At 44.9% G+C, this 25,379-nt stretch overlaps 1 protein-coding gene across 5 annotated transcripts in view; it reads right to left on the bottom strand.

Moving 5' to 3' along the window:
• Nucleotides 1-229: 229 nt before the first annotated feature.
• The window catches only part of LOC142493746 (ribonuclease H1-like), a 37,741-nt gene continuing 12,591 nt past the window's right edge, over nucleotides 230-25,379 (bottom strand). For all 5 annotated transcript variants that reach the window (XM_075598289.1, XM_075598286.1, XM_075598288.1 and 2 more), the window contains exons 4-9: nucleotides 20,928-21,119; nucleotides 15,778-15,877; nucleotides 13,310-13,364; nucleotides 11,105-11,189; nucleotides 6,991-7,115; nucleotides 230-923 (exon numbers count right to left, since the gene is read on the bottom strand). In XM_075598289.1, the coding sequence (XP_075454404.1) occupies nucleotides 840-923; nucleotides 6,991-7,115; nucleotides 11,105-11,189; nucleotides 13,310-13,364; nucleotides 15,778-15,877; nucleotides 20,928-21,119 (641 nt within the window). In that variant the 3' untranslated portion in view covers nucleotides 230-839. The remainder of the gene's footprint in view (nucleotides 924-6,990; nucleotides 7,116-11,104; nucleotides 11,190-13,309; nucleotides 13,365-15,777; nucleotides 15,878-20,927; nucleotides 21,120-25,379) is intronic.

Genomic DNA, 25,379 nt, shown 5'->3' on the forward strand with positions numbered 1-25,379 from the left:
ATTGAAGAGCACGGTTGGAACAGTCTCCACCGCCAGTACCACCACATGGAGCTCTCAGCAGACAGGATGTATATTCACTGTACCCTGTGCTGCTTGAGAGCCCACCAGAGGCGAGAGGCGCTAGTTAGGGGCGCTTTGGCTTGTCCTCTTCCATGTCTCTATCTTTTTTTTTTATTTTTAAACTCATTAATTTCAAGAGCAAAACATAAAAAAAAAATCTCCAGATTAATTTTTTACATTTAGAGAGTTTATTTCACTTGCAAACGGTCACAACTTAAATTTAATTTGAAAGGCACTTTAGAGACTAAAATCAATAGCTGTTAACACTGTCCATGATCACTTCGGAAACCCCTGTGACACCAGAATGAGTCTACAGCAAAATATAATGTGGTACTTGCTTTCTCATGCCAGTCTCCGGTATACAGCGGAGTGTATAGGACTCGGGTATAGTGAGCATGGCAATCAGACTGCAATAATATACCCTGCAATACAATTCCAGTGCGCTCACTTCCCCCATTCTCCTATCTTCCCCACGGCATCACAACGTGCTAAGCTACTGTACAGTGGTGGCTGCAGTAAACAAAGCCCTGGGGTCAAGAAAAAAAAAGCCAATTATAATCTTAACCCGCCATTTATGTGTTCTGTTACATACTGTAACTGCAGACATTTAAACTCAGAGCAAGCTGATTGCTGTACAAGTTTATATAAAAAAGGTGAAGAAACAGAACTAAAAAGCCATTTATTACTGTCTTTTACCATTACATGTAACAGTACACCGCATGTTAATTCGGGTTTTATGTTCACAAAAAGACCAAGTTCATGGGAAGACGTTACTGGTTTTACGGTAATTTCCCAGCTCCTTCTCTAGCTAGTCTATCGGCTTCTTCATTTCCTGCGAAACCAGCGTGTCCTGGGATGTGCATCTAAACAGCAAAACAAAATGGAGAGCAAGTTGCTTTAGTTGTTGGTCTGCAAAAGATACAAGCAGCTCGGAGGAGCAAGTAATTGAGTCGGACACCAACGATCGTTGTCAAAAACCTCTCCTGTTTATTAATAGTCACAGTCAGGCTTTTATAGCCAAGCGAAAGTGTGTACGTGTAATGCTTACTTCCCTTTACATTACATGCTTATCTGGAAAGTTACAGTTAGTTCAGTCTTGAGCGAAATCATAATTCTTGCTTGAAGTGCTGAGACAGGACATAAATTTAGACTATGCATACTTGGCTAAACTTCCTGTTTTTCGTTCCGAAACTATGTCTGAACATACGTAGTCCAGGAGTTCTGCCAACATTAATTGGGTAAAAGGTCAGTCCACAACATAAAACATAATGGCAGTGTTAGTATAGAATGGTTACAGCAGACAAAATGGAGTCCCCCCACTGACATATACATTATCAACGGGCTAAGAAGGAAAGATAAGCTCGCTGTGAGGACCCGCTTTTATAAAGTGTTGGCAGATGCCAACAGCCATTACATTCAATGCGGCAAAGCAGCACCCTGTGCACTTCTTTCTTTTTCGCCGAGTGGGCGTACTCAGTGGGTAATTACATAACACCTCACTCACTACTTGTCTTGAGAAAGTAAAATGACGAGCACACGAGACAGTGTACTCAAAAGAAAATTCACTTACATACACACCACTGAAAATTAAAATGTAACTTTTAATGTTATAATCGGTAATATGTTTTAAGTAATAAGTGTAACAGTAATTAAAAAAAATGTGTTAAACAGAATAGCTATATCCCCTACTAAATAAACACTCAGACACAGTATACTACTTGTCAAGTGGTAGGGAATATTTGGTTGAGATTAGCGCTGATGGAAATACCCAACAGAGATCAGAGATATAAACTCCGTTAAAGCACCTATTAATGTAGCTGTACTAAGAGCCAAACTCAATTGGTTGGTAAATATAATAAGGTGCAAGTGATTGTGACCAGATTCCATACACAACCCTCTATGTCCAAAAGGGGAAAGGTATATGGTAAGCACAAAACACTTCCATAAGGGAATGCTAGTATGTAAATATATCTATAGTAACTAAAAGTAACCATATCTAGCAATCACCACACCACACTCCACTCGGTAAGGAGATATATTAGTGCACAGTTTAAACTACTGTTACACTTATAAAAATCGGTAATATATGTTTTAAGTAACAACATTAAAAGTTACATTTTAATTTTCAGTGGTGTGCATGTAAGTGAATTTTCTTGAGTACACTGTCTCATGTGCTCTTCATTTTACTGATTCACTTTCAGTTCACAGTTTGCACCCACTTCACAATTATCGACTTATTCATTTTGTTAATTAGTATGGTTTCTAGTTGATCACTCCCTAATCCCACCCTCTTCTTCTCAATTGTCTTGAGAAAGGTTCATGTTTGAACCAAAACATTGATCGAATAATAAAATACCTTATTTCATTTTAAAGACTTGCAAGGGCCTGACCTATTTTGCCATTATCCCTTACTCCATTGTGGAGCACATGTTTGTGTGTGTGTTCCCAGGTACTTGGAATTAATAAAAGGATTTATTGAACACATCAATGGTTCAATCGTATTCCAAGATCTGTCTCAAGATACAAAAAAGGTGTAAAGTGAAACCCTTACATAAACAAATACAACTCCCTTGCAGCTACAAAACCACGCCAGAAAATGCATTGCTGAAACCAACAGCCTCCAGAGTGTAGCCAAAGCATCCGTGATAGCAAATAAGTAAACACAAATAAATGACAAAAGTTATTATGTGGCATGTTCCGATTCCAGTAACTACGAAATAACACACATACCTGTAAGATCAAAACAATGGCATGTGAAGCAAATAATAAAAATACTAATGAACGCGTTAAACAGGGCGTGTGTGTATTATCTACGGTGTTTCAAGTGTAAGCAATCGGTTAGCCAGATTTCACAACAAAGGGGTGGCAGTTAGATGTTCAATAAATCATATGACGTATGGTGGATAACTGATGTCCAAGTGCTGTGAAGTAGTTGGCCACAGGTTGTTCAGAAGTAAAAAATGTAATGGCCGCTCCAATAGCCGATCTATGAAGAGATTCTTTCACACAACATTCTTATGGTTTTTCCCACATATAGTGGTCCACATGGGCACCGGGCAATGTAAAACCACACATTTTGGGAGTTGTAGGAGTTAATGCTCTCCACGAATTGTAATATATTCATTTATGTATCATCTATGTAGTGACCATACAATGACATATACGTCCCTTGGCAAAGGGGTTAGAGGTAAAAAAAAAATAAGGTAGATAAAGGCATTTGCAAATGCGGCGGAACATGAGCCCATTGCAGTACCAGAAATTTGCACAAAATAATGATATGTCAGAATCCATTCAAAAAGTGTACAAAATAATTCGGCAGGTGCATCAGTGTCTAGTGGATTGTTACTGATTAACTGTTTCACTGCAACTCCCTCAGCACGTGGGACGACTTGTATACAGACAATACATCCAGGGTTGCGAAGGTCATTTCACTGCCAATATATTTAAATTATACGTCACTTTTTTTCCAATAAACAAATACATATCCTTAATGCAAGTAGGTAGTGTCTGTATGCAGGGTTGGAAGTAAAAATCTAAATACTGTGAAATTCATTGACATATGGAGATTATAGTGTAAAATAATCAGCTGCCCAGGCAGTTGGACACAGATTTATGTATTACCAAGTCCTGAAGCACAATGAAGCCTCCTCTCTCAGCTAATGGTCAAGTCTTTACACCATCTTAGTGATTTCAATGCCTGCTATTCTGCCTAAGGCTAAGGCCCCGGTATCTCCTCTGCAACGCGCGCCCGCGGGATTGGCGGCGCGTGCAGCCGATTCCCTGGTCTGCAGCTCACTGCAGGAAGAGAGACCGGGGGGGGGGGGGGGCGTGGCGGGGGAGTGACGGGAGCGCGGCCATGAGGTCACCCGGCAGGTTCGCCCTCATTGGCTGATCCGCCGGGGGGGGCGTGCCGTATCGCTCGACGCGAGTCCTGCTCTCAATTCTATTGAGAGCAGGAGCAGCTCTCACCCCAGCGCTGCGGCCCCCCCTCGCAGCAGGCCCGGCGCCACTGAGGGGAGGGCTCTCGTCCGTGCAGCGTCCGCCACAGTGGACGCTGCAGTAGGCAGCGGGGTCAAGGCCTTAGTGAGAATATTGTAAGATTTATGTGATTTCTGGTGAAGGAATTGTCTAGAAAGAGAGGGGGGGGGGGTCCCCTGCTCAGCTAGGTAAATTAACTTACTAGAGAGGTGCTATCAAGGACGGAAAATGTACAATGGTAATGGAGAGAGAGAAGCCCTAATTGATGCACACTACTCTACTGAATCAAAATAAATAATTTTTTATTAGAATAAACGTAAATCACAAACACATCTATTTAAAACCTAAAAGAAGCGCTTCTGGTGGCCTACCTTTGAAGGCTACCCTCTAATCCAAATGTTGTTTGGTGTAAATCACCATACAAAGCCTACTATGCAGAATAACTCTTAGTAACAAGCTTGAATATATAGGCTTCTAACCAAAAGTTAGGACTTAGATGGAAATGTTAGCACGGTGTAGTGTCAGACATGCCTCAAATGTAACCATACATAGGACTATAAATACACCTTGGTAACTCCTACGTGTTACTTCAAGTAAATACTCTGAGGTAACAGTGACCAACCTGAAAGGTTATCAGAGTACTTATAACAGTCAGAAAATCTAGCTTCGCTAAACTGAACGATCCAGTGACTGTATGATCTGGGGTGTACACTCAGACCCACATACAATCAATTGTCTAGGCTTAAATGATTGATACTATGTATCTGTGATGCAATGATTGGGTCTGGGAGAAATAGCCCCTGGTGTTATGCAGAGACATGCTTGCTATCTGCTAGGGCGCATATGTCCTGAGTTGTAAACATATATGAAGGCTAAAAGCTAGAGATGTACAAATGTACAGGCGCTCTGTAGTGTAATTTTAAGTCAGCTGCTGAGGTTGTATGTGGTTATAGCTATCCTTTATTGGAGAAGCAATCAATATATACCATACACACAAACCGCAGACCATTTATAAGCTGCTACTGCCAGCGTGTCATTCCCCTTTGGTAAACTCAAACTTTGACTGATTGAGTATGGCTTACAATAATCAGACCCACACACAGGTTAACAGAGATAATACTCCGTGTGCATGCTAAATAGTCACTACATGTAGTTTGGGATTACTGCACCTGGGAGTCACTGCTGTGTATAGCTATTACCAAGCTTCTTCCTAAATGGAAACACTGAGTGCTAGGTATGGGTTAACCGAGATAATACTCCTTGTGCATGCCAGATAATCACTGCATGCAGTTTGGAATTACCATACCTGGGAGTCACTACTGTGTATAGCTATTACCAAACTTCCTCCTAATGGAGACACTGAGTGCTGGGCATGTGCACACGCTGGCTGGTGATTGCTGCAAAACAGGTAACACTACCATAGCCCTCGCTCTAGCTAATGGGATCCACATATGGCCCACATCTTAATTATCTGTAGCTTAGACCCAACACCGTGCTAAATCGGAGAGAGACCAAACAACTGTATGTTGGTCGCGCTGCTGACGTCACCCCGACGCACGTTTCATTCCTGTAACACAGAACTTCTTCGGGGGTTTTGTCTAACCTGATGGTCAATCATTCTAGTAAAGGTATGGAAGGATTCTTGTTATTAGGGTCAAATGAACTTAATTTCTTGAAAGGATTATATTTTTGTGTAGTGACATTTTTGTTGAAAAAAATGCTTACATTTTAAGATTTTGATCAAACCCTCAGATTTAGTTATGGCTAGACAGATTGTAAATCAGGTCTTTCTGTATCTTGTGGTCGTCGTCTTATGTGCTCGCTCCCCTCTACGGATGTGTCTTTTGTGTGTGTATCTGTATACTTTGGTATCAGTATCACTACAGGAAGATGGTGTGTGTTCTTAGGTGTCTTAATATATACATACATAGGGTTTCACATATATAAGTCTGTATGTACGTGCTAGATGTGTGCATATGTTTTAATAACTGGATGCTTCAGTCTTCTTCCCATGACTCCAGGTTGTCTGGAGGGTCTGTGACTTCACGCATTCCTGATCCATCCAGACTATAAAATGATATATAATCTGACAACTACTGTACTACACAACTTTTATTGGACCAACAAAAGTTATCATATTAGCCATTTTCCTTTTCTTCCGCTCAAAGCTCTGAGGCAGAGATTAACTCCTCCATGTAACATCCGCTTTACCATTTTGTCAGTGGTTTTAGCATTTCAATGTGCTCATTTGTATGGGAATATCAGCAATTTAAACACTCTGCCGTTTTAGAAACCTGTATGGGATGTGCAGATACAGCTTGTAGTGTTTCCTGTATGAAACGTGGGCTCAAGAGTCCAACCGTGATAAGCCCATTAACAAATATATCCCTTAATGTGCACTCCTTTTGTCAGTATATAGTTAGAGGATCATACCGAAGGAAAACATGCAGCAGTGAAAGAGAGTCAGAGTTGTAATGCAGGATTTGGGAGTTTTCACATCAGTGCAGCACTACTGGAGCATCACAAAATAAAAGGCGAGATCAGCGTGTAAAAACAAAACAAAAAAAAAAAAGGCACAATTCACTGATTTTGGGGTCTTAACTACAAGATAAGGTATTTCACAGAATACTTAATCTTGCAGCCAAAAAGAACATCACCCTGATGGCCATATATTCAGAGTGGGGGTGGGGGCGGTTGTTGTGTATTTTTTTTGTTTTGTTCTGATTCTACATCTCGGGAACTGGGGGAAGGGAGGATCTTTATGTGAGCACTGTCCTCTACACCCAACACAATAACAACGAATAAAAGGCGCAGGGTGGGGAAAATGCAGCTTTATCAGCAATCATAATAGGTAAACAGACATAGTGCACACATGGATTGCAGAGGAGTGTAGATGGAGCCTGGACTGTAAAAGAATGATATACGGGTGATGTCTCCAGCACACAAACTCACCCATTTAATATCCATGTCCTGTGTTAGCCTGTCGAGCTTTTCAAAGTCCTCCCTATTTACAACATCTTGTCCTGTGCTCAACTTCCAGCCCTTGCTCTTCCAGGAATGTATCCATTTAGTAATACCTAAACACACAGAATAAACACAAGAAAAGTATATCCTATGGAACAAAAAAAAACCTGCCCATAAAAATGAATGAGCCAATGTTTCCACCGAAGAAATGTTGGGCATATGAACAATGTCTTGCATTTCTACCATTCAGAACATGCTTCATAATGCAGAATGTATACGCACCAACAGAATGACATATCGCACAAAAACGCATGCTTCCTTTGATTATGAGATAGCTTGGGGCTAACAACTCACTTCTAAGGCCTGGGACATAATAAACACTTTTGTGCTGCTGCTCGCTACCGCTCGCTCTACCAGGAGCTTTTTGCTGTCCTGGCAGAGGAGACAGCAAGCGCGCTTGGGAGACGGGTATCACTGTGTGTGTGTGTCACTTGGTAGCTGTCAGTGTGTGTGTGTGTGTCACTTTGAAGTGGTCTGTGTGTTTGTGTGTCACTGGGGAACCTGTGTGTGTGTGTGTGTGTGTGTGTGTATGTGTGTGTGTGTGTGTGTGTGTGTGTATGTGTGTGTGTGTGTGTGTGTGTGTATATTATATAATATTTTAAAAATTAAAAAAAAAAAAGTCATGTTGTGAGAATAAATTATTTATTAACATTGTGCCTGTCTGGTGGCTGAGCTCTGCTATCTCAAAACACCGACACAGAAGGAAAAAAAAAAGGCTGCAGCCCCATTGGATGGGAGCGGTCACGTGACCGCTCCTCCGCTCCTCCGCTTCCCCCAAGCAGCAAAATTTCAAACCTGCCCGTCTCTTCTGATTTTCTCAGCCTCCGCACGCATCAGCAAGCATGCGGAGGGAGAAACTACAGCCGCGCTGATTACAGATGCAGGGGCTTTGTGCATCTGTTCAGCGCGGCTAAGCCCGCCTCAGCGACGCCGATTTTACTATGTCCTAGGCCTAAGAATCACAAGGTTGCAGTCAAGATACAGTAATTAGGCTTATTTGGATCTCTTGACTAATTAAACAGTTTTGCAGAAGTATATGTAGTAACAGTTTGTAGTTTATAGAACAATGCTGTAACAAAGACACAGCTGTAGTAATCGGAGCATAACACTACCTCTCAATGCATTCCAAAAAGCAACGAAACCATAGAATCTTGTGATTTTTAGCCAATGTAATGCTATACAGGTGGCTTCAGTCAGATTTATTTATTTATAAGATGTTTTACCAGGATGTAATATATTGAGAGTTACCTCTCATTTTCAAGTATGTCCTGGGCAGAGTTAAGATGACAAATAATACATGGTTACAAATACATAGTTATATAAGTGAACAGGGTATACATTATATACAAGACATTGCATGCACAGTTAGAGATAATATATATTATAGGCGTATGTAACAGTTACAGACCAGATTAAAATGTGTGATAGCTTTAGTTTTGAAAGAACTTAAACTGGTTGTGGCCGTGAGAGCCTCCGGTAGACTGTTCCAGTTTTGGGGTGCACAGTAAGAGGAGGAACGGCCTGATACTTTGCTGAACCTTGGGACCATGAACAGTCTTTTGAAGTCAGATCTCAGATAAGTGCTGCATGTGGTATGTGTGAGGAGCTTGTTCAGATAGGCGGGTAGCTTGCCCAGAAAGTAATTGAAAGCGACAGGAAAGATGAACTTTGCGCCTAGACTCAAGTAATGACCAAACTAGTTCTTTGAGCATTTTGGGTGGTATTAGCGTTGGTTCTGATCTGGAGATCAGTCATTGGAAGCTTTAAACATTTAGTCTTGGTCCCAAATACCATTGTTACAGGCTTGTCAGTGTTTACAAACATTTTGTTTGGGGAAATCCAATTTTTATGTCTCAAAAAGTCAGATTGAAATATGTGTTCAAGGTGAGAGAGGCTAGGGCTGTGTGCATATAAGATTGTGTCATGTACATACATGTGCATTGAAGCTCCCTTACAAACTGTAGGAAGATCAATGATAAACACTGAAAAGGAAAAGGGGCCCCAGAACAGAGCATTGCGGGATACCACAAATGATATCCAAGGGGTTGGAGTTAGAGCCCGAGATAGACACATGTTGGGATCTACCTGATAGGTAGAAATGAAACCAGTTTAAAACGTGCTTCGCTATTCCAGAGCACTGGAGTTTGTTAAGCAAGATAACATGGTCAACAGTATCAAAAGCCTTTGCAAAATCTAGGAATATTGCACCAGTGAGTTGTCCCAGTTCCATTCCACACTGTATTTCATTGCAAACTTTTAGCAGGGTAGTTACGGCGGAGTGTTTGGGATGAAAGCCAGATTGGAATTGGCTAGGGAAATTTGTCTAGGTATAGTAATCGCTTAATTGGGAATTAACACATTTTTCCATGACTTTGGATAGTATTAGGAGAAGAGAGACTTTGAATAGTATTGGGAGTAGTTTGAGACAGTGTTTTTGTCCCCACTTTTGAAGATTGGGACAACTCTGGCAGTTTTCCAGGTCTTAGGGATATGGCCTGCAGACAGGATAGAGTTGAATATGGAAGCAATTGGTTTGGCAATGGCTCTGGCACCAAGTCTTAGGAACTTAGATTGCAGTAAATCAGGTCCACATTGGCTGCTTAGTTTTAATTTGAGGAGCGCTTGTGTAATCTCCTCTTCGGATATTGGGACAAATTGTGAGCAGTGTTGGGAGGGGGTGGGGCTATAAGAGTGCTCACAGAATGAGGTTCATGTTTGTGGTTTGGGCTGCGTTTCGCTAATAAGTTAGTAGCACACCCCACAAAGTAATCATTGAATGCATTTGCAATGTCAGTGGGATTTGTCAGAGTAATATCCCCCTTAGTGATATTACTTGGTTGTTGATGGTTAGGAGGCTGGAATATATTATTGATAACCTTCCAGAAGTTAGCTAGGTTTGATGTATTCTGGTGAAGATTGTCAGAGTAATATTGTGCTTTTGCATGCCTTGTTTGCCTTGTGCACATATTCTGCAGGCATCTGTAGTGATAGAGATACTTGGTAGTGCCATTTACTTTGTAGCTTTTCCACAATACATCCCTGAACTGGTAGAGTGCTATAAGGTCAGTTGTAACCCACGGAAGGTGGGCACCCCATACTCTTATTCTGCGTAGTGCAGCATGGGTATCAGAGTTTTAAGAACTCGGATTGGAAATAGTCTAGCGCAGAATCAGTGTCGGGAATCAAGTTAATTTTGTACCAAGGGCAGTTGGTAAGGTCAGCCAGAAAATTTTGCGGGTTAAAGTTTCTAAATGTTCTAGTGAGAAACTTTAGGGCTTGATTGGGGCGGTTTAAATTTTCCTTACACAGTACACTATTGCACGGTCACTGAAAATGTCAGGAAGGATGCCAGAGGGATTGGATTCTGCTGGGATTTGAGGAGAGAATCCAGTCTAGCAAGGAATGATTGTGAGATTTCAGGTTTGTCCATGTGGGTTGGGAAATGAGTTGCGTTAAGTGACTTGAGTTGTATCTGGATTTTGTGTTTTTTAGGGTGCAGCCAATTGTAGTTGAAATCCTTAAGAACTAGCAGCTTACTCTTCTCATTCAGAGAGGAAATGGAGCCAAGAAACTGGGTGATAGTCAGGAACTGTAGATGCCAGCAATCAGGACAGGCGTAGAAAAGGGGAGGCAGATTTTGCCAACTAGGATTTCAAGAGGGTGAGTTTGGGGGGGCAATATACAGTATAAATTGTAAGGTGTCTGCAATATAAAATAGTAATAAATAATAGTGTAGAGCGCCATTGATATATATTTTTGCACTGCAATATAAAATAACACCCCTCCTCCTCCTCTCTTTGACCTATCTTTCCTAGAAATGGAGTATCCCCCGAATGGTGATATTTGCATTGAGGGTTTTAGGGGTTAATCATGTTTCTGTAAGAACCATGGCTTTGGGTTTATGCATAAGGCACCATGCCCTTAATCTAGTTTGGGCAGCAGGCTCCGGATATTTACATGGGCAACAGATAGACCTTTTTGGAATTTGTGGTAGTGGTAATCAAATATACAATTATCAAGTAATTTGGTTTAATATTCTTACCATTTATTGTAAACATGCTGTCAGTGTAGATAACAAGTTTTGTGATATTTTGGCTTTTTGCCTGTTCTATTGCTTTGCAGGCTGCCTGGAAGAAATAAAGCCATACTTATTTTTTTATTTTTATTCTAAACAAATAGTTAATTGATGTTCAAAGGGCGAATACATCTCTTTAGTATCTCTTGAAAACGTGTGGGGCGAGGAGGAAACCAAAATGAACACTATAACCACATTCTCAATACATTTCTGTACTGTAACTGTAAAAAAAGGGAGCTTCCGGTAATTATGCCATACTGATTGTGTGGTAAGCGCTTGTGTTGTCATATAACCCAGGGGTGCACAAACGTTTTGCCCTGTGTCCTGCCTGCTTTCCCCCACTGCTCGTGACCCCCCTAATCTGAAGCGTCAAATGACGCTGCAGGGTCATGTCACATGACCCCGCGGCATAATTTGACACTGCATCACCCAAGCTGACTGAGTCACGGTAAGGAAGTTAGAGAGGCCGTGTGTGGTCCCCCAGTATTTAATTTAAATGCCTTGGGGAAGAGCACGGGGCCTCTGTAACCATCGCCCCCCAGTTTGTGCACCCACAGTAATGTAATGCCATTTCCTCTGTTACTCTACTGCTAAAACTCTGACGCAGGCCCTCAGCTTCTCCGGTCTTAACTATTGTAACGTTCTGCTGTCCGGCCTTCCTGCCTCAACGCTGCAGCTAGAATGACTTAAAAATCGGTCTCAGCGTCTCTCCTGTTGAAATCCCTCTCCTGGCTTCTTAATAAATCCCCTATTCCTTACAAAATTCCCCATCTCTCTTTTAAAGCAGCAAAACACGGTTTATTTATTTATTTTTCAATAGGTGGGAAGCAGGGGGTCTCCGGAGCTGAACCGTGTTAATTTCAGCTCCGGGAACTTTCTGCTTCCCAAGATACATAACTCTAGGGCAGCTCCTCATGTTTAAATGTCCGGGTTACGTGGGCCAATAGGAAGCTGCAAGGGATGACGTCATGGCTTCCTATTGGCTCGTGTGATACGGGACACCTACGCTTCCATTTCGATAGCCCCACACAGCTAAGCTGGAGCGGGTACCGGCACCCCTATGGGGAGGTAAGCATCTCCGTAAGCAGGGGGTCCCCAAATATGAAATTAACAGTTCAGCTCCGGAGACTCTCTGCTTCCAACCTATAAAAATAAAAAATAAATAAAAAAATTATGCAGGATTGCTGCTTTAAGGCTATACACTCTTCTGACCCTCCTTACATCTCAGCCCTAGTTTATTGCTACACACCTGCCCGACTCTTGTGTTCCGCTCAACGATGCCTTCAGTCTACCTCTTTTGTATCTAAAGCCCTCTCCCACCTAAAACCTCTCACTCACTGCCACACACCTCTGGAATGTCCTTCCCCTCAATATCCAACTAGCGTCCCCTCTCTCCCTTAATGGAGCAATCCAGGCAGCAATTTCTTTACGTAAATTTTTTTTTTTTTAAACATAGGATTGAAGCAAGTGGGGGTCTCCAGAGCTGAACCTCATTCATTTCAGCTCTAGTGAACCCCTGCTTCCAGAGCTACTCCTCTCCATAGGGGGTGCCGGTATCTCTCCGCTTGAAGCTCCTGCGTCACGTTGGCCAATAGGAAGCCGCGCCAGATTAAGTCACAGCTATGAAAAGTGACCATTACGTGATCCCTGCTAGCCGAGTAGAGTGGCTACCAGCTCCCCGATAAGTATCTTGGGAAGCAGCGGGTCCATAAAGATGAAATGAATCGGGTTCAGGTTCGGAGCCCCCTGCTTCAAATCCTATGTTAACAAAAACATTTTTGCAAAAAAACAAAAACAAAAAAAAAGTCACCTACTTGGATTGTCTCTTTAAGGCCCATCTTAAAACACAAATCTTTAACGAAGCATATGAGTAGCTAGGAGTTTATGACTATGTAACGGACTGAAGAATGAGGCAACAATTCCTGAATTTCAGAGCTCAGACGTGTTATTTATTCCAGGGATTCGGAACTCCGGACAGACCTGCTAGGGAAATGAAGGGCTCCTAATATGGTGTGAACTATACCATACATGAGAATTATCTGCACACTGAACATTGACGAGTTAATAGTCAGGTAATTGATAATGAGCACACCAGAAAAACAATGTGAATCAATATTTCTCCTACGTAGAAAACCAATACAGCATTGCACCAATGTCCAAACCAACCATTACCTGTATTTCGGCCCGCTGGTTAGTCTGTCTCCCATCAAGTCTTTCCGCAACGTTCCTGTTAAACAAGAAGAACAACAGTAGTTACACTCTCCCAGCGAAAGGCAAATATGCCATTTTCAGTGTAGTTACAAGAAGTATTCTGCAGTGGGTGCCGCGGGACATGCAAATGTGAGGCGCAACTCAGTTACAAAACTATTTACACTCCCCACCCAACCACAAAAAGGTATTGTTTTGCCTTTGGCACATCCTAGGCCCACAATCACATTTAGATAAATAAAGACTTTTTCTTTGGTGGAATATAGAAATTGAGATAATCAGTCTTCTTTACCACGGTCAAATCGCTCTGACTTCATCTTTATTTAGTAAGCTGCAATAGTGCCGATCCCTCGCCATTACAGGGAAAGCCCTATTGAAGTCAATAGGGCTTCCCGTGCGATAGCACTGGATTGGCAGCATCACATATGATAGAATTGGAGCCTTTGATCATTCAACGTTCTCCCGCCCCCCTTTCCCTGACGTTTTTTTAATATCTCCCAGTATATGCAGAGCTAGAAAAATGCACTAGCCGGCCATAATCATGCTCGTTTTATTCTGCACACAAATTTTTTTTAAAGTAAAATAGAACTCTACCCCCTTGTTTACTTTTTGCATTCATTCCCACTCTTCATAAATCTCCATCAGGCACCATATTCCCAAAGTCTCGCTTTAAACAGTCAATGCTCCCCCACCCCCTTAGCACACAATACCTGACAGCACTGTGAGCTCCAGCAACACACTGGCTGCTTTGTTATGGGTTGCCGGCCCCTGGCACTCAAAGGGTTTGGCCCCTATACATTATTCCTCTACCCCCATGTTAAAACTCTTCAGATACCCCGCCCCCCTTCACAATAGCTCTTTGAACCACTGCTCTGACCGCAGGACTCGCCAGCTCTTTGGAATGGCTGCCTCCTTTGACTGTGCTACGTCTGGAGATGCCCACAGCACACACACATACCTGCTGCTCCTCCCCTTGTATACAGTTGCTCTGCAGTCTTGAGTCAGCGTAGCCAAAAAGGGAGGTGCAGCAACAGCATGCCCCATGCATCACTGAAGTGGGACTCCAGGCATGGTACATTTAAAGGAGCAAACAAGGGAATCTGCGAGCAAATGAAAGCTGCAGAGTTAACTCTGCTCAAGCACAGGGAGGGAAGGAAACGCCAAACAGCGGATGGGAGGGTGGTGCTCACAGGGAATGAGATAATGGCAGGTGGAGAGAAAGAGTCCCTATTGTGTGGCACTAAAGAGAGTACACCCTAATTAAAACTTATACTTTTATTATAAACTGATTAAAATAAACTGTTTGGAGAAAACCACATACATAGAACAAACAATATAACATATCTTTATAAATATCCTTACAATACCCTAATATAAGGGTGTGAGACCATTTTTCTACAGGGTATGAAATTGCAATACGTGCTTCTATCTAGGGTAGAAAATAACATATTGCAAGACGTTACCCGGGAGAAGAGGGTGTGGCCATGATCCACAATACCACTTCCACGCTACGCGATTACGGTACTCTCGTCTTGCGGTGCTTTGGCATGGCTTCGTCCCGTTTCACGTGTCTTCGTCAGGGGTGATAGAGGCTGCTGCTACCTCTAATATACTACCGAACTAGAAAACAAATAGACAATACCATTCTGTGGCTAACAAAATGCTTTTATTTGTACAGTGTATCTCGAATGTTCGCACAAATAACAGCATTTATAGTTAGCCACAGAAAAGGTATCATCTCTTCGTTTGAGATATCTATATCTATCTAGATACAGCTCAACCCCGTTATAACGCGATCCGTTACAACGCAAATCCGCTTATGACACGATGCAAGCGTGGCTCCCAATTTCAGATTGCAGACCCCTGGCCTAAAGCATTTAATAACATAATAGGTACATTTACTTTTAATCAGTGTCAATCTAAGCGCCTTAATCTTTCCTTTAACTCATGAGGGGATAACTTCCCTCGGTCTTCTCATCAGTTGTCAAAGTGAATGTAGAGGTAGTTGTTACTTTCTGCGCGTGCTCAGGCGGCGCCGGCCATTTCATCACCTCCATTACACATTTTCATGTCCATGAAGAAGGAGTTTTGTCCTATGAAAATTTACTAGGTGCCAGCAAAGACGTTTCACTTCAAAAAGAAAAAAGTTAACCGCCTCTGGAGCTGGGCAGCTCACGTTTTGATGCGCAAACTGCACACACAATTCAATAAATGACATGGCTATATCATGACGTGGACAAGGAGTTATTAAACAGCACTTCATATTGATGATGTGACATTTCCGCATTGAAAAAGGTACAGTTTTACTTAACAGTGCTGCTGAAAAATATTCCTCATTCATACTAATTTCATTATCTCTTACAGTCTACAAGCACACAGCACTTCTTTTAATTATTTTGTATATGGGACGTTGCAGTCCCAAGATCACTTACAGAGGGTGCCTTGGTCCCCAGTAAACACCAATCCCAGCACGAGCTCTAAACTGCCCATTCCGGGAACAGCAGCCGTCGGTGTATACGATCGCCGACTCTCCTGCAGAGACAGAGGGGAGGTGCGTTACTACACAAGGTCACACTCATTGATTAGATGGAAGTCAACATAACGAGAATCATCCTCCTTTTGCCCAACTTTAGAATAACCGCTTGTAGCTCAGAATTCTGGGTAGTGCTCAGAAAAAAAACCAAAAGGCTGCTTGCATTTGGTTGTGCACATTCGCCATGTTTTACTCCACGTATGAATGGCTGTCCTGCTCAATCCACAATGTAAATTCAAGTGTTACTTCCTGCTGTAAGAAAGTCTGTGTATCCTGCAACTAAAAACAATCCGCTGTTAAAAAGGTGCTGCCAAACTGTCTAGGCACGCAGGTATCCCAGCGGAAAAGTGAGCAGACAAGGTGGGCCAAACGGTTCTCTTTGCTTTCAGTTTGTGTTCAATAGCTGGGCTCCCTTCTGACCTTGAAAAGAATACAACATAACTTGCAGGACCACAAACATTCAGCCAAGACAGACATTTATTGGAGTGATCAAATAAGCAGGTCTGTACACACACAGTAACTCCCAAGCATTGAATAGAAACCGATTCCAAGGAGAAAGTTACCACTCTCCTTTTTAATCAGTGTGTTTAAAAGTTAAGAGGGACAGACACCGGATAAAAGGAACAGGCCTACAGCACCACGGTCAATGTTGGGTCTACTTTATAATAATAATAAGTTTGTTCTGTTATGGCGCTGCTAGTTTTACGCAGTGCTTTACAGAGACATTTTGCAGACAGACACAGTCCCTGCCCCATAGAGCTTACAATCTATGTTTTTGGTGCTTGATGCACAGGGAGATAAAGGGACTTGCCCAAGGTCACAAGGAGCCGACACCGGGAATTAAACCACGTTCAGTGCTAGAGTCGGTGTCTTTACTCACTTTGCCACTCCAACACTAACGTTTATTATTTTTTAATAATGGTGGTGGGGGGGGGTGGGGGGGGAGAACGGGTGTGTAGAAGCCTAGAGATAAACTTCATGTAATTAGAACAAGCATTATTTTCAGAAATATGAAGGTGACAGCTTGCAAACAAAATTCCAAAGTGGCATCCTTTGCCAGAAGCTATGGCAAAGAATGGGGCTAAATAATATTGTGCATTGCGGAATATAATACACACACATCAAGAAACAGCTCATTTCACCTACGCTAACCGCCCGTCATTTCCTGAGAAGTTAGAAAATTATACATCTTTCAGTTCCAAAGATTTCACCATTTAGTGGGTCTGACAGAGCTCCAATCCCACAAAATGATAGCACATTTTATAAAAGCCCATCCGAGCTGTCATTTTGAGGAAATTGCTGCATCTGAAGTTTGCCTCAGTACCACAGGGCTTTAGACATGTGGATTTAAGTTGCAGAGTTTACTTTTTTCATTTGGTGCACAATTCAGTCCGTGTCACCGCTTATATACTTCATTGGATAGTTCAGTTTTAGAAACAGTATCCACACTGAAGCAGAGGTGAACTATTAAGATGTAACAAAAATTACCCACACTAAAAGCAAAAGTGAACCATTATAGAAATATAACCCATGGCAAGTCAAAATTAGTGTTAACACGTCCTCGAACTGAAGGATCAAAACTTTTTTGTTCCAGTTTTAAAGTTGCTGTGCTGGAGGCAGCTGGTTTTCAGCAATTCAGTTTCTGGCGCAGTTTTGTAGCTGCATGGGAGTTGTATTTGTTTATTTAAGGGTTTCACTTTTACACCTTTTGTAAAAAATTTGGCGACAGATCTTGGAATACGACTGAACCGTTTATGTGTTCAAAAAATCCTTTTATTCATCCAAGTACCTGGGAACACATACACACTTTTTTTTGTTTGTTTGTTTGTTTTTAAAAAGGGATTACATAAAGGGAGTGCATATTTGTAGATTTAAGTGAGTACTGCAATCTGGTTTACATATTTTCTAAATCCCTAGTTAAACCATTTATTATTAGGACCTAGCTAGGCTGTGACACCAGTACCACGTTTAGCGAAGTGGTTGATTACACAGCCCTGTAGATTGTTTAACAATGGCACCCCAAATCCCTGCTAGAGACAGGATGGAACAGTCCCAAAAATAAATGAGGCAGGTGCCTCACATTGATTTCTCCACCAATAGAAAGAGACACACACACACACACACACACACTAGCATCAAGGGATGTAATAATCACCCCTAGTAACACAATGTCAAAACAGCTTTGAAATGGTTAGTTTGGTAGAAGTAGGTCTTTCATTGGTGGCTTATCTTTCAAAATCTGACTCCACTGAATAAATGACCAATAATAATAAATTCATAAAATGACAGAATGCGATAGCCACTGCTCTAAGACATCGGAAGCTGTATAGGCCTTTTCTTCAAAACGCTGCATACATAAAGTAGCAGTTCTATGGAACGTCTTGCTGCTGCCGGCGGGTTTTTTCTTTTTTTTTAACCCCCTATATGCAGTTTAGCATTATTGTTACTACATTGAGCAAAATACACGCAATGGGCAGCAACAGTCAGGTAGTCACCGCCTCCATGACCAGTACTCTACATCAGTAGCGAGGTGTACCCTACTGCCCTCCGACTGCACTAGAGCCTCAACCACTGTACCAACAACTTTGCGGTACAGTTCGGGCGCCTCGTTAGAGAAATATGATCTGATTGGGATGGTCCAACGTGTCTGTACATTGTAGAAGCTCTATATCTCCTGTGATTCTACCAATTTAAAAAGGCAACAAGTCTATAGCAAGCATTTTTGGCTAAAATGCTATTCAGCAGCAAAGCTCTGTCATGGGTACAGTGCAACTGGTCACCTTTACAAACTGTTCCCGAACTGTGCGCTGCGGCTGTTGCTTTGGCGTGCATATACTACTAGTAGAAGTAGCACTGATATGTCTGGCTTGCAAACTGCTGCAGCACCAGCTAGCACCCACAGAGTAGGGCCTCGGTCCCGCTGCGCTCGTTGGCGCGGGCGGCAATGTAGCGAGTTCCCCACCAGCAGGGGAATCCTCACGAGCCGGTCCCGGTCACCCCTGGCGGCACAGCTGACTACACGCTGTAGCGCGTCAGCCGCTAGGAGACACAAGAGAATGGTGTTTCCTAGCGTTGACGCGTCACGTGGTGTGGCTGTGAGCCAATGGGGAGGGGAGGCTTCGGGAGGAGGAGAGGCTTCCGGGAGCGGGGAGGAGTGTGGAGTGAAAGCAGGTGAGTGCCTGTCTGTGTGTGTGTGTGTATGTGTGTGCCTGAGTGCCTGCCTCTGTCTGTGTGTGAGTGCGTGTGTGTGTGTATGAGTGCGTGAGTGCCTGCCTGCCTGCCTGTGTGTGTGTGTGTATGTGTGTATGTATGAGTGCTCCAGCCCGAGTCCGTGGAGGGAGGGAGGGGGGGGGGGGGGGAGTAGCAGCTCCCTCCTGCAGTCCGTGGAGGGAGGGGGGGGGAGAGTAGCAGCTCCCTCCTGCAGTCCGTGGAGGGAGGGGGGGGAGAGTAGCGGGTCCCTCCTGCAGCCAGTGGGGGGAGAGTAGCAGCTCCCTCCTGCAGTCCGGGGAGGGGGGGGAGAGTAGCAGCTCCCTCCTGCAGTCCGTGGAGGGAGGGGGGGAGAGTAGCGGGTCCCTCCGCTCAAGCCACGCCCCCCTCCCTGTCAAACCTCCCACCTCCCGCTCCGGCTCCGGCTCCCTACAGACCGCATATCGCGGTCTGTGTATCTCAGCGCACCGCCTGTCAGCAGTGCGGGTGCGCTGACTCTGGGAGCGGGGCCTTAGCCTAAGTAAGTGTGTGTAGATATTTCCCCTCCCCCCCTATACCCCCCCAACTAATGATTACCAGAAGCCTGGCATTGCCACCCACACACACACCAAAGTGAGGCGAGTAATACAAGTCACTCTCACAGCTTTGCTTTCTAGATGTGACGTGGTTGGAACTGGCACTGGCTGCAAAAACTAATATAGATAGATAGATAGATAGATATCCATCCCCTGGAACTGAATTGATAGTTTTTAAAATACAGTAGAAAATAGACAGTGCACAGATGCTGAAGTCCAGACAAACACAGATGATATTCTATTTATTTTATGATAAGTTATAGAACTGCTAGAAGTACAGTTAGTAGTAAGTATACAGTACTGTGATTAACTAGTGTAGTGGGGGACTTGTGTGTGATCACTGGACTGTGGTATATTAATAATAGTAACAGTTGCTAAACAGTATTAACAATCTATCATCTCACTCACTCAGTATCTATACAGAAAATGACATGCATCTATATCAGGGATGTAAAAATTTGTGGCGCCTGTGCTATGACGACTGACCTGTCAATCAACACTGCAACACGCGCAGCGGTGATTGACAAGTGAGTCACCGCCACGCTGCTTAGCAATTCGTGGAGGTGAGCGGCGGTAGCAGAGGCGCGAGAGGGCTGGGGGCAGAGCTCTAAAAGTGCTCTACCCGCCCCTGCTCTCAATGCACACTGTGGCCGGGGGAGAGGGGAGTTGTAGAGACGTCTATGAGTCCCATATACCACTGACACCTGCAGAATGGGGAATAGTCGGGCGCGCACTTCCAGGGTGCTTAATAAAATACTGTCTGCCTCCTAATTATTTGATATTTTTGTCCACCCCTATACAAAATATATAGGGATAGATACGGTGTGAGATGTCACTCTCGCAGCTCTCTGACAGGGGCTGGCCTCAGTGGCCTGGCTGGCACACTAGGTGCAAAAAAAGAAATGTGAATAAGTGTAACCCTCCTTGAAATTACTTGACTTAGAATGAGTTGGAATTATTATTACTATTAATATACAACAGACAATAGACATAGCCAGTTCACAGTAGAGCCCAGCGAGTGGACACAGATAAGGGACAGTGCAGTCACATTAAATACTACTACTTGTAGTATGAAGATAGAAAAGGTGAATGTGAGATACTAAGCCGCGAATATAAGTAGTTGAAAGGAACTGGCAAATGCACATTTTGACTAAAAATTCACCAATCTCTATTAAATAGAACAATGCCTCTCAATAACAGTAGACAAATAAAATATAATATTAGTGCCTGCTTTGTGAAAATGGAAGGATAGGTGAAGCCAACATACCCATGTACTTAAACGATCCATCGGCAAGTGATGGTAAACTGCTGATATCGATTAACTTTGTTCTCTTTGGACAAGGTTCCTCCCCAGGCGAGGGGCCCTGAGGCTCCTGAAGAGGTCTCTTTGTTCTGTACGAAGGTTTTGCCCGATACGGTCTCACTTCGTGTGAAGCAGAACTCTGTGCATCACAACTACCTGGAAAATAAAGATATCATTACAGTTATTTCATTGCAGAATTCTTTCGTTGGTAATAGCAAAGTACTAAATCTGAAGTAGGATTATGGTTGCTTTATTTCTGTTAACAATTTTTTTTCTATGTGGTTCTCATGCCTATGTGCTCTTAACTCAAAAGATGGCATAAAAACAAAAAAAAAAGTGTAAAATCAAAGAGGATATTTAAAGCAGCACTCCAAGCTGTCTTTTTTTTTTTTTAATATTTTTTCCCTTTAATATGTACATCAATACAATCCACACAGTGATAAGTAATTAGCCAAGTTGCCGATCGAGTGGTGAAGATTCACTAAATATCTGCCAGTGCAGCAGAAGAGGACCAAAGATGCAAAGTTCTGTGGGGAAGATCATGTGACCAGGCAGTCACTAGATACAATTGGTTCACTGCTAGAGAGGGCAGGGCTCAAAAAGGGGTATTGGTGAAAAAGAAAGAGTGTTGTCTAATAGCGCTCGAATCTAAATTGTGATCTTATAAGTGAGGATCTTAAAATACAATAAAGTGAATTTAAAGTGATTTAAATAAATCTTATAGTATTTAGTGACTATAAAGAATACAAAATAATTTGTGTGAATAATTATTTTAGTACGATGCTGCGCAACCTTAATCCAGGATTTCTTTCTTAATCCTCATGATTTAGCGATGTCCAAGGTGGTTAGGGAGCGCAATTACGTGAAAAAGAGGAAACATACAAAATAGTGCAATATGTCTACAACTTCAGATATGGAATCCAAATCTCATTCATTCAATGAATTGAATACTCACAGATTACTCTGTGGCAACATGTATATAAAAAGGTATTTTTAAAGTTGCAGGTTATTTTTTCTTTACAGCAACCCCAATGATGTGCAGTTCAGGGAGATGTCTTTACTGCTTGCAGTGATAAGAGAAAAGAGCAGATATAGTGTGTAGACTGTATTGGAATTTATATCCGACTAGCTGATATACCCGGCGTTGCCCGAGATTGAAATACGTAATAGGTAGTATTATTTCTAAATCGTGGAACAATAGGTGACTATTTGCTGTAAAGGTTGGATAATAATGTTGAAAAGAAAGATGGAATAAAATGTAATACGATGTTGTTTAAAAATGGTTTATTGTAAAGACACCACAGTACAATGTATATTTTGGTGACATAACAGATGTAAAAATGTGAGGAATGTGTCCTGCTAGGGTGTGAGGCGGCGGGTGGCGCGTGGGTTGTGAGTGCTGTCTGTGAGTAGGGGTCCTGCTAGGGTGTGAGGCGGCGGGTGGCGCATGGGTTGTGAGTGCTGTCTGTGAGTGGGGGTCCTGCTAGGGTGTGAGGCGGCGGGTCAGTAATGTCGGTGCGTATGGGCGGGAGGCAGCAGGTGTGTGGCGGGTGTGTGAGTGGCGACAGGTGTGTGTTGAGTGTGTGCGGCAGCTGTGAGGCAGAGGCGACCGGGTGAAAGGCAGAGGTGGGAAGGAAGGCGGGGGGGAGGAAGGGGAAGTGGAGGAAGGGGTGGAGTGGAGTGATGGGGGGGGAAGGGGTGGAGTGATGGGGGGGGGAGGGGTGGAGTGGAGGGGGGGGAAGGGGTGGAGGGGATGTGGAGGGAAGGGGGGCAGTACACCAAGTGGAGGGTGGAGGAGTGGAGTAGTGGAGGAGGAAGGGGTGGAGGGCGAGGATGAAGGGAGTGGAAGGGGAGGAGGGGGGAAAGGAGAGGGGGGGAGCAGGGGGGAGCAGGAGGCATATGTATTGTCATAATTTATGTATCCGCTTGCCCCGCCCCCGTCCGGGCTGTCCGTTCCCCCGCTGGCTCGGCGGCTGGCCGCCCCCCCTGCTTGTTCTCCGATGGCTCGGGCCTCTCCAAACCCCCCGCCCCCGTTCCCCGATGGCTCGGCCGCTTCCCCCCCCCCGCCGGCCGCTTGGTACCCCGATGGGTCATCCGGCTAATGGAGGCGCGTGCAGGCGGCGGCAGGAAGCGCCATGTGTGGTCCTGGCCTGAGGCGCGAGGTAATGGTGCGCTCCCCCGACCGGCTGCTCCGCCGCTTGTTCCTGGGCGGTTGAGGCGGGACACGCAGGGCTGTTCTGCGGCAGGGGTTTAAGGTGTGAGGCGCAGGGTGTAAGGTGTGAGGCGCAGGGTGTAAGGTGTGAGGCGGCACGTCTGCGGGAGGAGTGTGAGGCGCAGGGTGTACTGTGTTACCTGGGCTGCTGCACATCGTGTGGTAGGCCATCTTGAAGAGGAGCACGCGGTGTCAGGGTGAGGGAGTGTGTGTGTGTGACCACACCGGCGAATGAGAGGTGTGCGGGGGCGGGCGGGCCAAGGGAGCCATCTCATTGGCCTGAGGCGGAGTGACGGGCCAAAGGTCCAATGTGATTGCCCCTAGACACAGGGAGACACAGGACGGACAGATAAACACACATACAACGGTTTGAGAGATATATATATATATATATATATATATTAAAATATTGCCAAATTCACTCACATGGTTCCAAAGAAAATAAAGCAGTTTGATCAAATGATCTACGCCACCAACGGAGGTTTTGGAGCAGTGTCCTCACTCGATACACTGGAGGGTTCCCGTCACACGTCTCTCGCGTCACTCGTACTTCCAGTTTCCAAGGAACTCTCGCGGCGGTTCAGAGTCAGCTGGTGATGTTCTCGATAACACTCTACACCAGGGTTTCCCAAACTTTTTTTTCCGTGACCCGGTTATTTTTGAACTTCTCCTTCGTGACCCACTAAAAAATTTATCGCCTATACTGGCCTATAGGGCCTGCACAGACACACACACAGCCACTGATACACACACACACACACACGCAGCCACTGACACACGCAGCCACTGACACACGCAGCCACTGCCAGGGACTTGACTGGGTGGGGAGGAGGGGGGGACTGGGACGGAGGGGGGACTGGGTGGGTGGGAGGGGGGACTGGGACTGGGTGGGGGCCAGGGACTTGACTGGGTGGGGAGGAGGGGGGGACTGGGACGGAGGGGGGACTGGGTGGGTGGGAGGGGGGACTGGGACTGGGTGGGTGGGGGGGACTTTGGGACTGGGACTGGGTGGGGGGGAGGGGGGACTTTGGGACTGGGAGGGGAGGGGGACTGGGAGACTTGGGTGGGAGGCAGTGACTGGGTGGGTGTGTGGGAGACGGTGGGTGAGTGACAGTGACTGGGTGGGGGACAGTGACTGGGTGGGTAACAGTGACTGGGTGACAGTGACTGGGTGGGTGGGTGACAGTGACTGGGTGGGTGGGTGACAGTGACTGGGTGGGTGGGTGACTATGACAGTGACTGGGTGGGTGGGTGGGTGACAGGGACTTTGACAGTGGGTGACAGTGACTGGGTGGGGTGACTTACCTTGCCGCCGGACGCTTTCCCCTGCTGCCCCCGATATCCCCTGCTGCCCCCGATATCCCCTGCTGCCCCCGATATCCCCTGCTGCCTGGAACGGGAGGTGGGCTTGGGGGCACGGGAGGGGGTGGCACGGGAGGTGGGCTCGGGAGGGGGTGACACGGGAGGTGGGCTTGGGAGGGGGTGCCACGGGAGGTGAGCTCGGGAGGGGGTGACACGGGAGGTGAGCTCGGGAGGGGGTGACACGGGAGGTGGGCTCGGGAGGGGGTGCCACGGGAGGTGAGCTCGGGACGGGGTGACATGGGAGGTGGGCTCGGGAGGGGGTGCCATGGGAGGTGAGCTCTGGAAGCGGGTCGCGGGGGGAAGCGGGCCGCAGAGGAGCTGGTACTTCCTCCTCCGTCCCACGTTGGGAGCGGGGGGGAGGAAGGGAGCGGGTCCTGCTTGCCCTGCGCATGCGCGCGGGACCTCGGGGGGAATCGCTGCCATTTTTTTTAACTTGAGCGGGGGGGGGGGGGGGGGGGGAGGGGGGAGGAGACACCGCGCGGCCAACCTCGCTGCAACCCGGCAATTTTGGTGCCGTGGCCCGGTGCCGGGTCGCGACCCACCATTTGGGAAACGCTGCTCTACACGTTTCTCCTCATCCGAGGTTTCTTCAGGAGTGTTTTGCATACTAAATGGGGGTGTTGTATCTTCTCACATGGTCCTGTGGTTTGCAGTACATAGGGAAGATGGTCCGACCACTAAAGACACGCATTCTAGAGCACATTGGTAATATTAAAAGAAAACTAGAAACCCATAGCGTGTCTAAACATCGAGTGAGGACACTGCTCCTAAACCTCCGTCGGCGGTGTAGATCATTTGATAAAACTGCTTTATTTTCTTTGGAACCATGTGAGTGAATTTGG

Source organism: Ascaphus truei, chromosome 4 (assembly GCF_040206685.1).
Source record: "Ascaphus truei isolate aAscTru1 chromosome 4, aAscTru1.hap1, whole genome shotgun sequence".
Taxonomy (NCBI): domain Eukaryota; kingdom Metazoa; phylum Chordata; class Amphibia; order Anura; family Ascaphidae; genus Ascaphus; species Ascaphus truei.